The 12,295-nt window shown below is 38.4% G+C and overlaps 1 protein-coding gene across 1 annotated transcript in view; it reads right to left on the bottom strand.

Annotated features, from left to right (window-relative positions):
- myo3a (myosin IIIA) overlaps positions 1-12,295 on the bottom strand; it is a 34,245-nt gene that overhangs the window by 12,017 nt on the left and 9,933 nt on the right. Inside the window, exons 10-13 of the mRNA XM_037694444.1 lie at positions 3,629-3,782; positions 3,318-3,406; positions 3,106-3,235; positions 1,170-1,252 (exon numbers count right to left, since the gene is read on the bottom strand). Coding sequence (XP_037550372.1) covers positions 1,170-1,252; positions 3,106-3,235; positions 3,318-3,406; positions 3,629-3,782 — 456 coding nt within the window. The remainder of the gene's footprint in view (positions 1-1,169; positions 1,253-3,105; positions 3,236-3,317; positions 3,407-3,628; positions 3,783-12,295) is intronic.

Below are 12,295 nucleotides of genomic sequence, written 5' to 3'. Positions count from 1 at the left end.
TTTTGTTGTTATATACCTGGATGACTGAGAAAACAAACTTTGTGTTTATGCAGTCACCATTTTTATAAAATTATTTAACATCAAACAAATGATCTGAGTAAGTTCAGGATTCAAGACGTCATAAGAGAAAGATTACTAAAGGGGTGAGTACTTTTGCAACCTATTGAAGTTTTAAAATAGCTGAGAGCACATAAATTTCAAAATTCTACAAAGGACCAAATGTGCAAAACTGCCATGATTACCAAAAGTTTACAGATATTCTTCAGTTTAACACAAACAATTTCTACTGTGCCTCATAATGAATTCAAAACTTGCAACAAAATTGATCTCCACACTGAAAGTGTTGGGAAACTATTATTTTAGCACGTCAGCCTAATACAGTTTGCACTATTTAAACAGTTTAAGACCAATGCTTTTGATGAGCTTTTTTTCTAAGATATGCAAATGAATGGAAATAAATTCAAGAACTCATCACACAGTTTATGTAGATAGCTTCTGTCAATTGCTTTGAGGTTAGCGAATCGTCTCCAGGCCTACATTTAGCAAACACTTCAGTCATGTTCTGCTGCAGTCTAAAGTAAATCACACAAGTAAATACCATAATTAAGTTGCCAAGAGGAGTTTTATTTAGATGTTACCAAAAAGCCAAAGATTTCATTGGACTGCAAAATGGAAAACTCTCAAGCATTTTAAAGTTTTTTCTATGACTTTAATAGAAGCTATTTTAATCAAAGCAAAATAAAGCACAGAGCTATGCACATAAATCCACATAAAAGAGAGGAAAACAACACAAATGTAGGGTCTATAATATCTCCAACATAAGGACAACATGCACTGAGACAGTATGGAGGAACAATAACTACAAATAAGAAAAATGTACTGAAGATTTAGCTGCGATAAACTCTAACATGTCTGTTAAATCTGGATTTATCCAGTCAATTCTGGGGTATCTAGAGTGAGGAAGGTTAAAGTTAAATGTGCTGATTACCTCACTAAAGGGAAAAGAACTGTATAAAGTTAGCACTCCCATCTTTCATCAGGGAAAATGTGAAAAAAAGAAGAGAAAATGTGAACAGAATGAACAAGAACAACAAATAAGACTTAAAACTAATACAACAGGGGGAAAAAAGTTTTACAGTCGTGATGCAGTTGGTGTGTTTGTCTTGTACCTTGGCCAAAGTCATCGTCCGAGTCGGAGTCCGCGGAGTTCGCATCGTGTTCATGCCTTTGCCCTTAGTGTGGGCAAGGTTGCCTGTGAAATAATCAAAATATTATTGAAAATATCAGTTATAAACGGATCGAATAGGAGTTGAGTGACACAGGCAGAAACAATCAGGTAAAATTTAACTGAGTTTATGGTCAGAGAACCAGTTTGACACAACAATCTTTAAATGGGAGGTTTTTAGATAAATATAGGATAAATTTAACTTAAATTAGGAGATCCTATAATGTGAAGTGATAACTTAAGAGAACATACATAAAGTGAAAATGTACACAAAAAAAAAAAAAAAAATCTCAAACAACTAAAAATATGGGGAGTCAAATTTTTATACACACTTTGGACAGTGTATATTAAAACACAAAGATTGTATAAGCTAATCCCGAATCAAGAATAAAATAATAATAACTAGAGAAATGGCATTTCATGTGGAAGTGCAGTGTGAATGCTTATTGCAGAAGAACTTGCTGAAAAACAGCTGAAACAGAACAATCTGAAATGAGCATAAAACGCTTAAATTTGCATAAAGAAGCTCAAATTGGCATAAAGAAGGCTGAAAGTAACAGAAATTATAATGAAAAACTTGAATTTATCTGAAAACAGCTGAAATTAACTAAAACATGTTAAAATTTAGCTGAAAGGTTAGAACAAGTTTAAATTAGCAGAAGAAAACAGAAAGAACATGTTTGCCCAATTAGGCTGAAAGAAGTAAAAATTAGCACAAAAAGTGGACATTATCTGAAAAAAGCTGAAATAAAAAAATAAAACAGCTGAAAAGTAGCTAAATAAGCAACAAGAAGTTTAAGTTACAAGAAGGAAGTGGAGAGAGCACATTTTTGCTGAATTAGGCTGAAAAAAGTATAAATGAGTGCAAAAAAAGTGGAATTTGGTGGAAAAGCTAAAATTTGCATAAACAACTAAACAGTAGCAGAAATAGCCAAAAAAGCCTAAACTTGCAGAAATAAGCTAAAAGAAGCCCAACAAGCTGAAACTAGCTGAAAGAAGTTAGAAGAAGCACACAAATGTTGTTGTTAGCTGAAATAATCTGAAAGGAGCAGAAAACAGCTGAAAAAAACCCAGCTGAAATTAGCTGAAAGTAGCTGAAAAAAGTTTAAAATTGCACAAAGAAGTTGAAAGAAGCTGAAGCAGAGCAAAATGTGAAAGGAGCAGTAAAAGGTTGTAAACAGATCTAAAGATTTGAAGTATGTAATATGAGCTCAATTCATTTCCTATGAGAAAAACATGGCAGAAAAGGCTAAATATTTCTAAAAGCTAAAGTTGCACCAATACCAAAAGTCATAGCACCCTTTTCCTGAATGAACGAAATTATATAAGATTTGTTGAAATAGCACAAAAATGATGGAACAATAAAGGTGGCGAAAAACATACAAAATAAAAATGGATCACAGTAGTGTGAATGCTTCATAAACATTCACATGAATAAATAAATAAATAAATGTAAAAAATTGTGCATAACTTTGCTTTTTAATATTTAAAGGAGAAGAACGTGAAAAAGTCTATGTGAGTTATTGTTGATTTGCTCAGAGACTAAACCTTCACAGTGTGGTGAAACAGCAAAGCTGGATACTAAAGCTGTACTTTTACAAAGCCATTATGAGATTATTGGCTTTATGATTTCATTCTGACACAGCAGGCAGCGTACCCGGTCAAAGAAAACTCACTCTGCCAAAGCTGGCTTATTTATTACAACAAATATTTAGAAACAACAGAGGAAAGCCTTCTTATCTAAGCTAACATTAGCCTGTTGTGCCTGCGGGGTACATGCTGGTTTTAAACTGTTTCATCATGCAGTTGTTTACTTCCTGTTCCACGTTCCAGAAGCCAAACTTGGTGTATTATTGATGCAGAGCTGCTGTCAGTTTAACCTGTTTTGGTGAGAGGGTGAGTGACGAGCTTGCGAACGAGCTCGTTCTCTGACGACCTCAGCAGCAGGATGATATCTGCTGGGAGCATCTCTCTGTTCTTGGCCAAAAACCCAGCAGCGTTGTAAATCACCTTAGAGTTCAGGAGGAAGAAAATGTGAATAAAAGACGACGAGAAGATGGTTAGAGCCAGTTTAAAATGTTGAATAACTTACCTTTCCAGCATAGTGGTGAATCCCAAAGCCGAGGTCCACTCTCTTCGGCCTCCAGAAAGTTATCGTCTTGAGATTGTCCTCAAATTTCTCTAAAATGTCAAAATACAAGAATTTATATTGATTCTGACACTTTAAAAAAAAAATAATTACCCATTTGGAGGTAAAGCACCACTTTAGACATTAGTTTAATTTTTAGGAATATTCACAGTTTAAATATAAAAAGAATATTCACTTAAGAAAAGTTGAACACCAATCTGAAAAGAAAAGGTGCTAAGGGGGTCTCTCTCTTGTGGAACTGATGAGGGACTCACCTACGAGCGTCTGATCAGTGGCCTGCGGGAACCGACTCTCTTCATCCAGCAGTGAGAGCAAGCCCATGGGTTTCTGCAGGAACAGGTCCAGGAGAGGCCGGTTGTCCTCGTACTCGATCATCCGAGCGTCGACCTCTTCATTCAGGTACTCATCCTAAACAGAAGGAGAGAACAATGAACGGGAACCTGAACTCTGCTGCATTCGTAAAGAAATACTGTTGGTGTAAATCAACTCTTTCAGGTTGCACAGTGGATCTACAACATGGTTTTGTTTGGAGGCTCATTTGTAAGCAACATATATTCAACATATTTTTCATTATTTTATCATTTTTTCTTTACTTTTTGTTCTTTTTTCCTTTCTCATTTTAATAAGTCAATGTTTATGCACAGGACCCTTAATATGGAATAATGAATTGGACTTTTACTTGTCATGTTTTCATATTTTATACATCAAATCTTGCTTCTTCTTCTTTCGGCTGCTCCCTTCTTCGGGGGTCACTACAGTGAACAACTCGCACGAAAACTTGGCAATTATTTTTACGCCAGATGTCCTTCCTGACACAACCACAGACCATCGAGCTACCACAGCCTTCTGTGTGGAGCAGAGAGCTGCCACCTAGGACACCCAGGGAAGCAGATGGTGGAGGTTGAGGTCCTTGCTCAACAGCCCAGAGTGAGGCAAATGAAGGTGGAGGCAGGTGAGGGTGTTTTACCTTTCCCACCCACATTTTGATGTTTTTTTCTTGCTAAGCACTTTTGGATAGATGCAAACTGCATTTCGTTGCTTTGTACCTGTGACGTGTGCAATGACAACAAAGTCGAATTCTATTCTATTCTATTCTATTCTATTCTATTCTATTCTATTCTATTCTATTCTATTCTATTCTATTCTATTCTATGTTGTCGGTGTGGGGAGTTAAACCAGCGACCTTCTGATCACAGACACACCTTCTCTAACCTCTGATTCTCTCTTTAACCACTCCCCCACATATCAAACCTTACTAATCACAAAGAAGTTGTTGTGTCATATATGCCCAATAACACATTTAGGTAACACCTTACAATAAGGTATGCAAAGTTTGATTAACTACTAGGAAACGCCTCAGGAACAAATCAGGAGCTAATGGGTAGTTAACCAGTACTTACTGGGAAACACACAGCCAAGCCAAGCCAAGTACACGGAAACAGTAGGTAATGGTCAGGTAGTGATTAAGTAATGGTTGATTCCTCAGTAAGTACTTGGTATGATGCTTCATGACATCAGTGAACAAAATAATAGCCAGGCAATGATTTGGTACTCAGTAAGTGAGAGTCAGACAGAGTTAAGATGACACCAGTACAAGATTATGAAATTGATAATCAGTGGTAAGAATCCAATAAAACCACTAATCACTAGGAAACAGGTTTTTGACAATTATGAGCTGTGACCTCACTGGTGCAGGGTTTATTCAGAACCCACATGGAACATTTCTCCTCTGTTTCTGTGGTAACAAATGTAGTGAACCTGATCTGACCTCAAATTCTGGTCAGATGAACAGAGACTGTTATTTCATTGATCTGCATCCAGAAATACAGTTTGAGCCATCTGGTGACTTTCTTTCTTGAATTAATCAAGTAGAAAAGACAATTCTCTATGATCATTACTATTTTACAAATGTTTGATAATCAAATTGTGGTAGTTCACTCAATGTTTACAGGTTGAAGAAAACTACTCATTTTTATTTTACATAAACAGTAAGTAATGATTTTATTCCTCATTCAAAGAAGAAATCAGGTTAATATGCATTTCTTGATTTTTTGTAAGTATGTTAAAGGTCGGCTCTCGGTCAACTAAAATGTTTACTGAGAAAAAATGTCATGTTTAACTATTTGAGAAGATACAGCAGAGTGAGACTCCACGAAGTCTGGGTTTTTGCAATAATCTTTCTGTCTGTTTTTAAACAATCTCATTCTCTGACCTCGAATTCGATAACATCTTACATCACAAACCACACCTCTATTCTGATTCATCCACGAATCAGAAAGCTCTAAATTGACCCGGAAGTCAACTCATTTAAAATGTGGCAACTTCCCGGTTCTTGTAGAGAGTGCTAAAGTCTGAAGCCAGACGCTGAAGATTAATGGAGCAAAAAGAGTCTGATGCTGCAGAGCTCTGAGAGTTCCATACAGAATGCTGATGAGTTGATGGAGTTAGAGTTCTTGGATGCAAACGCGTTCAGGATGATCCAGAGACGTTTTGGGATTATAACTTCTGTTTGAACAACCTCGTACGACTCTCGAAGGATTTCAGCTGCTCTCAACGGAGACGCTGAAAGAATCAAGGAAGGATCCTATACCGAGCTGATTTATCATCAACCAGGTAACGGTTTCTACTTCGACAAGCGTACCGTCGCAAGCTGAGATCTGATGGAGCGTGCACGTTTTCTGGTCAAACAGATTAATTCCCTCACAAATCTCTCTATAAGATAAATCTCCATTTCCATCTTAAACTCTCCTTTCTCCTAAAATCAGTACAGATATTTAGAAATATCTGAAGCTAAGTCCTCAATCACCGCCGTGTGATTGATGTCCATTATTTGTGAAACTTGTCTGTTATTATTTTCATATTTTGCCAAATTAATGTAAATGTTTGATGTTAAACTTTGATTCTGAAAATAAATGGCCGCATTCATTTTGATGGGTCAAAGATAAATAACGTCTCTCGTTACATTTCTGTTAAAATTCAATGCACGACATTTACACAGTCAGAAAGATGAGGAACTCGTGAAAAAGTATGAATATATATATCCTATATGACATACTACAGTTGGTGGCCCGTAACATGCTCATAAATGACTGTAAATTCGTGTAAAGATTGATTTTTTTTACGTGTTGGCATGAAAAGTAACAGTTTTTCTGCTGTGCTGAAACGCAGCTCAAGCTGCACCGCCTGAAGTCAAAACGCTGCATGTTTTAAGCGTGCTGGAATGTGATGCTTGGGAGCTCACAGAAAACTGAAATAGTGTCATAAGTCTTTATGAAAGCTGAATTTGTACGCCTGTTATCGTAACTAAAAAGGTTTTGAGCTGGGTGAAAACGTTATTCTGTTTAAAAGTACGGAGGTTCTGCTGAAAGACCCGGCTGTGGTCCAGTTCGGTTCTGTTAAGTTTGAACGAGTATTTTGAATAGATGGATAAACGTTTTAAAGACTGGACGCCGACTCCGCAAAGCTCAGAGTTGATTCGTTACATTTTTTAACAGAAAAAGTGCATTTTGACAGTTTAAAAGACGAAAAGTTGACGAATTTTAGTTCACGTGAACCTAGCATGCTAGTTGTTACTAACGTTTCCTGATTGGTTGAATATTGCTGTTGTGGAGCGCTCTGATTCGCTGAGAAGGTTGACTGACGTGGCTACGTCATTTCCTCTCAACCCTGCGCTGCTTTGTCATTGGTGATTTCAGTCACGTGACCCGGAAATGAAAATTCGTTTTCATAGGGAAATAAAATCTGCTTTTTAAAGCTGAAAAGCGCTTTAAAAGTGTATTTTGACACGCTGGTTAAGTTCTTCGAAGCATACTCGCTGAAATTTTGCCACGTTAGAGTTTAAAATCCGTCATTAATTGATGTTTTTGAACAACGCTAGCGATGCTAATTTTTAGCTAACAGCTAACGACCGGATGAGTGACGTGTCACGTCACTTCCTCCATGTCGGAAATGAGCTTTGCCATGCTTAAAATCACTAAATAAAACTGCAATATTGTCCCAAAAAACTCATGTTCATGCTATAAAGTCGTGCTTGTTGAAACTACGCCACGTTTACGCTTAAATTCGTTCAGAAATGTTGATTTTAACCGAGTTTAGCCGAAGCTAACTTTAAGCTAAGCAGCTAACAACAGGATGTCAACCGAACGTCACAGGAAGTCGTCATAGACTCCTGCTGGTAGAAAGCTAAACACTACACCCTCCTGGGGAAACTTAAAATCACAGTTTCACTTCAGTTTTAGGTTTAAAGAGTGAAATTAAACGTTTTATTTTTCTGTAAGGCATTTTTGAGTTAACAAACTTCCTCAAAGATGAATAAACACTGTTATCTTGCATTTTAAAAGTTATAAAGGTATTTATGCAAAGAGCATTTACCAAAGAGACTTTATTCACTGGTAATCCCTTATAAGGTACAAAATAAAGTTAGGAACTTTTTAAAAAATAGAAACGGTTCAAATATTCACAGAGTTGAAAAGTTTACTCATTTTGCTTGAAAGATAATACACGTTTAATTGCAAAATCACTAAATAAGAGTAAACTTATCAGGAAAAAGAAACTTTTCTGTTTAAGTTGCCACCTAAAAATAAATCTTCCTATTTAATTTTAAATAGAAGCCACTGACAGGAGGACAACAGGAATAACAGTTTTTCTGAGGAAGGACTGATTAATCCTGATACATCATCAACTTTTCTTTTTCTTTTCACAACTTAGTTCTATGAGTAACTGTTAAAATAGCAAATTTCTGGAACAGAACGGTTTAAAAAACATTTTAAACCGATGATTGCTGTGAGACTTTTAGAAAAATTGCAGGTTTATAAAAATTCAGTGCTTTAGAGTAAAATACACTAAAAAGAGCTTGGTAACTGGTACCTGTTGAAAAATAAGCACATACAAGTAACACTGCCGAGAGCATTTACTTAAATATTCATGAAATGGGGTAAAACCTGAGAAAGGTACCCACATTTGAATAAGTTGACTTATAACAGTACTTCTGTGTAAACCCAAAAAGCTAAAATAGTGTGAAAACTCATTGACTCGAATACAAATATTTACCTGTAAAATATCTGAAGCCTGCAACTGTTTTAAACAGAAAAAGTGCCACACAGTGAAAAACATGACAGGTGTGTTAGGAAAAGACTTTGACCCTTACGGGATGACGGACTGCCTGGAGAATGCGTTAGCGCTTCTGACGGCACCCGTACATTCACAGATGAAACAGGCAGAGCGCATGAACCCAAAAGAGTTATTGGACAATCTGAAGGAGGTTGCAGAAAGTGTGACCTCTACAGAAATCACAATGCCAAACTATGAAAAGCTGGCTAAAATTGCAATTTTGCTGAAAGAATCATTCTATACGGTTGTTGAGAAAACTGATTACCTTGCAATAAGGTTAGACAGTGAAAAAGAGGTTGTTCAGAAAATTGAAGAACACTTCCTTCAATTTAAAAGTGAACACGAAGTCCTCACAAAAAAACATTCTGAACAGATGTTTCAATCACAGCAAAATGCAAATGCAGAAATTGATTCGCTGAATAGCAAAATAGATGTGCTTAACAAAGATCGGGAAGAACTCAGAATGGATAAACACATATTGCAACAGCTACAGATGCGTTTAGAAAGTGATTATCATACATCACAGGAACGCTTAAAAACATGTGAAGAAAAACTAAGAGCAGCAACAAACAAGATTTCTGACGTGGGGCGAGTTTGTCTGGAACTCAGAGAAGACCGTGAACAGAGTTCAGGTAACCCACAACCACCTCAGAAAGACGCAGTTGCACCTCCTGCTCGTAATCCACCCTCACATAAAGTGGCAGGAACAGACCTGAACAGGTCTCCTCCACAAAACATGCAACAGAGTGCATGGAAACTGTCTCCTTCAATGGATGATTTGCAAAAAATCTCAAAATATGTACAACGCTTCGTTCCTGGACCGATGGGCTCATCTGGAACAAAAGCGTACCTCAGAGAACTGGAGTTCAGATTGAGATCTTATCCTAATGCTACGGTAGAGGATAAGATCAGTCTGATAAGACTCACTTCGGACAGAGAGGTGTTCACCTTCATCGAACGTCTACCTGATGCAACGAGAAAGGTTTACAACCTTCTGTGTGAAGCTCTGATCAAAGAGTACGACCCCTGCACGGGACCAGCTGGATACCCAGCCGCAGACAAGGTCACGCAGGGTAAAGCTGAACATCCAAAAGTTTATTACAAAAGAATCTTCCAAGCTTATTTTGGTTACAGAAATGAAACCGGAATGGAGGAAGAAGAAAATTTTAAATTTGTTTTCAGCAAAAATCTCCACACTGACATACGCATGTCAGTACAAATTATGGCAAATTTCAGAGAAAAATCCATAAATGAGATTAAACAGTGTGCTGTGAATGTGTTTGAGGCACGTTCTCATGCTAAGACACCCATAGAGGTGTTTCCTGGTGTAAAGGTTAAACCCCACTCCCTAGAAATGGAAGGAAGGTGCACGCCACCTCCTCCTAAATCAGGCGAGAAAAGGCAGTATTTTCAAACTAACAAACCGCATAATGAAGGTGCAAACTGGGACAAAAAGGCTCCTCTTTCAGAGGATGAACGTGATTATCGTATATGGGACATGCGTAGGACGCAAGAATATGGGATCCAAGAGGACCCATATTATCATGGGAAATCCGAAGAGGAACCCCCAAAAGACGTACCTAGCCGCCTCCCACCTCGGACGAAACGTCCCGAGGCGAAAAAATCACAAAAGTTCCAGGAACAAGGCCCTAAACCTCTGAGCTCGGAAGAGAAAGAGGAAATGCAAAGGTTTTTAGACACTTTGATACACGCTGAAATGGGAACCCAACCAGGAGCACAATGTAGTGATCTGATCGCTACTAACTCTGAAGGCGCGAATGACAACATTACAGATGTCGGTGAAACACACCAAGACACTGCTGTTATTGCCTCCAACAACCCCTCATCGGATGAAGGGGGGATAAACACACACACAAACGATGACGAGTCATCGCAAACTGAAAACTCAGAACCTGACCTTCATGATTTTGAACTAGGCATTCCAGTTCTGGGAGGACTCCCAGACAATCTGGTACCGAGTCAAGAAGCTGGGCCAGTATGTTTCACGAAACCATCACAGGCCATCGCTCTTTTCTCAACCAATGACGTCGACCAAGGACCACAAACCTATGGTGCCTTGCCCATAGACAGGTCCGTCGACTCAGAAAAGGATTCATTGGAGCTCCCCATGGAGCAAGAACCCTCATCAGTCTCATCACAGATTGAACAGGTGGTCGCTCAAGCCGACACTCTGACATCTGATGAAGAAAGAGACAAACTTAGCCAAGTTCTTTTAAAATATGAAAAGTCAATTTCAACTGACCCAGACATCATCCAACTTCAGAAGTTGGATGATCCTGCAATTAACTCGATGATACTGTATCTGACTGACCCAGACAAATACACTCCATCGAAAGTCAAACTGGATTCCGATCCAGACCTAAAAGTCCTCTTTCAGCTGCGCAAACAGTTAAAACTACTCAAGGACAACCTAACTTTAGCTCATGGAGTGACGTCCTCACCCGTGTTCGCAGTCTCCCATGACCGAAGGGGGGTGACGCCAGTTAGGATAATGCTACCAGACGCGATAACATGATCAAATCTGACATTCAGAGTGAGTGGCGCACCGAAACGTTGTTTCCTAGTTGCTTAATCACTGCTTTTGTCGATGTTGAAACGTTGTTTTACTGGTTGCTTAGTCACTGTTCTTGTCGATGTTGAGACATCGTTTAATTGGTTTTGGTATTGTTTTCGAACACCCCAGGCAAGAATGAATTTTGTTGTGTAGTAAGTTAGAGACTAAGAGGCCTTTAACCATGCCAACATGCAGTTCATTCATTAAATTGCAATCTTTGCGGAGTCAATGTATATTATTGCTACTTTGAGTACCATAATCTACATTGATCTCACAACGCTTAAGCCGAACCTACTCGAACAATTCTATTCGGGGGGATAGCTAATTCTTTTTGATAAGTCTCGCCATAGACTTCCAAAACATTTATGGGGAAACCAAACACCCAATCTCAAGTCGTTCGTCTAAAAGACAACAGACAATTGCACCAAACTATATTTTACCATGTAAAGCTAACTTAAACCAAGTTAGAAATGGAAAAATAGTTTGGAACACTTTTCTATAGGCATAAACCCCTGTAGTTACCCTTGTCAGCATGCTCCACCCCTTAACTGGTAGTTGTAGCTGTTCCCAACCATAATAGCTTACACACCAGATGCATATAGTTTAAGGCCTTATGTAAAATCCTCTTCATAAGCCCACCTTAAACCACATAATTGCATGACACATTGAACCAGAACGGCACAGGCTGGACGTCGCTGGAGACAACCTTCGCTGGAGGCGACTTGCAATCCTGACGTTGGTCTCCACTCTTCATCCAGTGGCCGCTTCTTCAGTTCAACCCAAGGGTACCCCTCTGTATGCTGATTAATCAACGCTTCCAATCGTTGTGGATTTACCGTTGTGGATTATATGACTTTTTCAAATGGATTACAGACTCTGTCTCCAAGGGGTTAAAGCATTGCTACAATGGAATTACCAACAACATTATGGAATTATCATCAACACAATGGAATTACCATGAACATTGTGGAATTACCTTGACTTTGTTTCCTTGCTGGATTACTTCTGACTTTGGTCTTCCTTGCTGGATTACTTTTGACTTTGGTCTTCCTTGCTGGATTACATCAAGCTCAAGGACATTTGAAGGTCTAAGTTCACGGTTGGAATTCATCCCCATGGACAGGCGATGATTTCCAAAGGGGGGACTGTAGTGAACCTGATCTGACCTCAAATTCTGATCAGATGAACAAAGACTGTTATTTCATTGATCTGCATCCAGAAATACAGTTTGAGCCAT

This window comes from Nematolebias whitei, chromosome 20, assembly GCF_014905685.2.
Source record: "Nematolebias whitei isolate Nwh7 chromosome 20, NemWhi1, whole genome shotgun sequence".
NCBI lineage: Eukaryota > Metazoa > Chordata > Actinopteri > Cyprinodontiformes > Rivulidae > Nematolebias > Nematolebias whitei.
The sequence above is the reverse complement of the archived record's forward strand: the minus strand, read 5'-3'. Positions and strand labels throughout refer to the sequence as shown.